We start from the raw sequence: 3665 nt of genomic DNA on the forward strand, positions 1-3665 counted from the left end.
ACTAAATACTCATCCTACACACTCATTAAACATATTTGAACTACTTAAGAGCCGAATTGGCCTAATAGGTCAATTAACATCAATTCTTGCATAAAAACGCTTATTTTTCACATAATTGAATCTAAACTACGAAAGGTGAAAATACGAAAATTAAACATAAAATACCTGAAAAACAAGCTCCCTAAGTGTCGAAATGTACTAAAACTACCACCACATTTGACGTTAGGTCAGTTGAATCTCTATCTACACTTGTTAATTTCTTAAGTCAATTATTATTTAATTAAATTAATAAATTCTATAAAAAGTGAAAATTCTTATTTAAGTATACAATTGAATTAAAATTCTTAAAATTTTATTTAAATTGAATATTGATTAATTTCTGTGGCTTATTTTCGATTTCCTTTAACAAATTCTATTTTTGTTTGGTTAAGAAAAGCAGTAATGTTTTTAAATAACAACAAAAAAGATTGTTAGCTAAAGAATCTAGTTAGTAGATAAAATTAATTTGATAATGTAGTAAAACACTTCAACTGCTTTTGTAAATTCTTTAACTTTAGTTTCAACAATGTAAAACAATTATTACATATGAACCTGCTTTCCCGGTTACTTACATTGGTTACTTTAAACTAAAAAAGGAAGAAAATAAAAACGCCATTAACAAGCTAAATTCAGTCCTGTTATAACGAAATCTAGCATTTTCCCCATTAATATAAATCTGATTTGATTCTCTGTATGCAAAAATAAAGCGTAAAATCTTCATTTGGTTCTTATTATCCAATAAATTTGTTGCACGATTTGTGTTTCCAAGAACATAATCAAGAAGCGGGAAAATGGACGACAGCTGTGCTGTGTGTGCTGAAACTTTAGAATGGGTTGCCTACGGCGCCTGCGGTCACCGGGACGTCTGCTCCAACTGCGTCGCTCGTCTCCGCTTCATCTGCAACAATCGCCGCTGCTGCATCTGCAAGACTGAGTCCGATGTCATCTTCGTCACTAAGGTTAGAAGAGTCGAATGATCGTAATCGTAGCGTTAGATAACGAAATTAAAGCAAAGTTATGTATATATATTCTGGTTTTTCTTTCCAGTTTTTAGGGGATTACACGAGCTTGGTCAATGACTTCTCTGTATTGCCATATGATGTAAGAGAAGGACGGATGGGTTCGTACTGGTACCATGAGGATACGCAAGCCTTTTTCGATGATGTTGATCACTACAAAATGATCAAGGCAATGTGCAAGCTTTCATGTACTGTATGTGACAAGATGGAGGATCGATCAAATGATGGGATGAAGCGACGGGTGCAGTTTAGGAACATTGAACAGTTGAAAAATCATTTGATTCATAGGCATAGACGGGCTATGTGCAGCCTATGTTTGGCAGGACGGAAGGTAAGGTTAATATGACCATTGTTTAGCATTATTTATAGCTGTTTGCATGCACTGAATCATTGATTATCTCACTGGTTTCTCTGAGCTGTGTGTAATTGTAGGTGTTTATATGTGAACAAAAACTATATACAAGAGCACAGGTGAATCAACATATAAACACAGGTAACTCTGAGGTGGATGGGACCGAGAGTGAGAGAGGTGGATTCATGGGGCATCCAAAGTGTGTGTTCTGCAACACCCCATTCTATGGGGAAAGTGAGTTATACTCCCACATGTCCATAGAGCATTATACATGTCATATATGTCAAAGGTACTGAGTTATTGATCCTGGTAGCATTTTTAGGACACGAGTTAAAACAAGTGGACTTTGACTTACTTTTTGCTTGTTGAATGTTCAATGCAGGCGGCATCCAGGACATAATAAATATTACAAGAATTATGATGATCTCGAGGTAAGATGACCTTCCAGATTTCTTATGCTTTTATTTATTCTTAAATGGAAGAATGAAAATTGTCTACCGCAGATCCATTTTCGCCGAGATCATTACCTATGTGAGGATGAGGTTTGCCTTGCCAAAAAGTTTATTGTCTTTCGGTCTGTAGCTGACCTAAAGGTGACTTCTTGGGGGCATTTAAATGTTGTTTTTCTTTTTTGATTATTTGTGTATTTCCTTATTATAGTTCACCTTTCTCTTTTCCATATATGCTAAGTTCTTGTATTTTCAATTTTATCCTTTCAGAGGCATAATACCAATGAACATGGAGGTCACATGTTTCGTGCACGGTGTAATACTGCTTTACAAGTATGTATCATCCTTCTAAGCAATAGACTCCAGATTAGTTTGATTTCACCGTAATTCATTCACTGGTAAGCGTTCATTTGTAGATGGCTTGTTGACTTCTTTGATGTTTTGTTAATTGGTCGTACATTTTCAGATACCGACCAGCTCTCAACATCATCAAAATAATGAAGATAATCGTTATGGAAGGGGGCGAACGGTTCGACGTCAACCATCTGATAATGACTATCAACTTTCAATGGCCATTAAGGCAAGTTTGGGGACAGCCAATGTGCCCTCAGCGTCATCTACTGTGCAGGTTGTCTCTGCTTATGGGGACACAAATGATGTTCATCCTTTTGAATCATTATCTACAATAGATCTCGAATCATCTTCAAGATATCTTCAAGCATTGGGGGCAGGCTCTAGGGGTGCACCTTTTCAAGCATCTTCTTTTCCTCCACTTCCCATTGTTCCCAGCACCAGTCGACAAAAATCTAAACAGGGCTTAGAAGATAACACCAAGCAAGCTCATCTACCATGCCATAAGAACAAGAATAAAAAGTCATTTAGTTTAGTTCAGGCATGGGTCATGCAAGCATCAAATAGTTCAAGTCAAATTACTAAAACAACAAATATTGCAGCCGTGGCATCACCTATTAAAGGTAAGGGAGTTGCAGAATTGAGCTATACAAGTTCAAGTCATGCACAGGCTCAGACTCAATCGACAACAGCAGATATATTAACAGAATCTGGTTCTGGAATGAGCTCAGGCAATGTAAGTAGGATTAGCCACTCTTCATCAGCTCCAAATCATGCTAATGGTGGATACCCTGAGTCAGAACCATTGGTTTCTGGGTTTCCTCCGGTTTGTGGAGCACAAAGGCACAAGCATTCTTCAAGCAGCCGGGTTCTGAGGATTGTAGAAGAAGTTCATATGACCAACAAATATTTAGCTGAACAGATGATGAGATGCTCTTGAATATGATGAACAAAAATACACTGGCTTTTAAAGAAATATCTAGACAGTAGACATTTGGCTTGGAACACCTTTTTCAAAAGCAGACACAGTTAACTGACACCTATAATGCTAATTTAGAAAGTAATGGCCTGCAACTGAAACTGATGGCAGTGTCAAGCTGACATATAATAATGTCTTTTAGAAAGGGAATGTTAAGATCAGAAATCAATGGAGTAGAAAATGTATTCTGACTTCATTAATCCTTGCAACTAATACCACGGTATTTAATACAAATACATCAACTAACTGTTCTAACTGAAACTGTTAAATGCTAACTAAGTAACTGTAACTGTAAAGTAGTTACTTATAACATGCCCCGTACTTGTCAACATTTTCCCCTTCAAAACTCTCCTTATCAATCGCCACAACTCAAAGCAGACTGCGACACTTTGTGAACAACGGTACTGACAGTAGTTTTGTCAATATGTCCGCGATTTGATCTGAACCAGGTACATGTCCTACTTGAAACAATCCAC

General features: G+C 36.8%; 1 protein-coding gene across 1 annotated transcript; it reads left to right on the forward strand.

Annotated features, from left to right (window-relative positions):
- The first annotated feature begins 830 nt into the window (after window positions 1-830).
- LOC107896074 (E3 ubiquitin-protein ligase hel2) lies at window positions 831-3256 on the forward strand. Its single transcript, XM_016821218.2, has 7 exons — window positions 831-998; window positions 1087-1389; window positions 1491-1699; window positions 1793-1841; window positions 1914-2003; window positions 2130-2192; window positions 2326-3256. Exons 1-7 carry the CDS (start codon window positions 831-833, stop codon window positions 3148-3150), a joined length of 1707 nt encoding a protein of 568 aa, XP_016676707.2. The 3' UTR covers window positions 3151-3256.
- Window positions 3257-3665: the final 409 nt, after the last annotated feature.

The sequence above is a fragment of the Gossypium hirsutum genome, chromosome A08 (genome assembly GCF_007990345.1).
Source record: "Gossypium hirsutum isolate 1008001.06 chromosome A08, Gossypium_hirsutum_v2.1, whole genome shotgun sequence".
NCBI lineage: Eukaryota > Viridiplantae > Streptophyta > Magnoliopsida > Malvales > Malvaceae > Gossypium > Gossypium hirsutum.

Excerpts from the sequence above, each read along its gene's own strand:
- LOC107896074 (XM_016821218.2), top strand. The coding sequence starts at position 831 with ATGGACGACAGCTGTGCTGTGTGTGCTGAAACTTTAGAATGGGTTGCC. Across the intron at positions 999-1,086 it reads ATGTCATCTTCGTCACTAAG|TTTTTAGGGGATTACACGAG; the intron begins GTTAGAAGAGTC and ends TTTTCTTTCCAG. Across the intron at positions 1,700-1,792 it reads ACATGTCATATATGTCAAAG|GCGGCATCCAGGACATAATA; the intron begins GTACTGAGTTAT and ends TGTTCAATGCAG.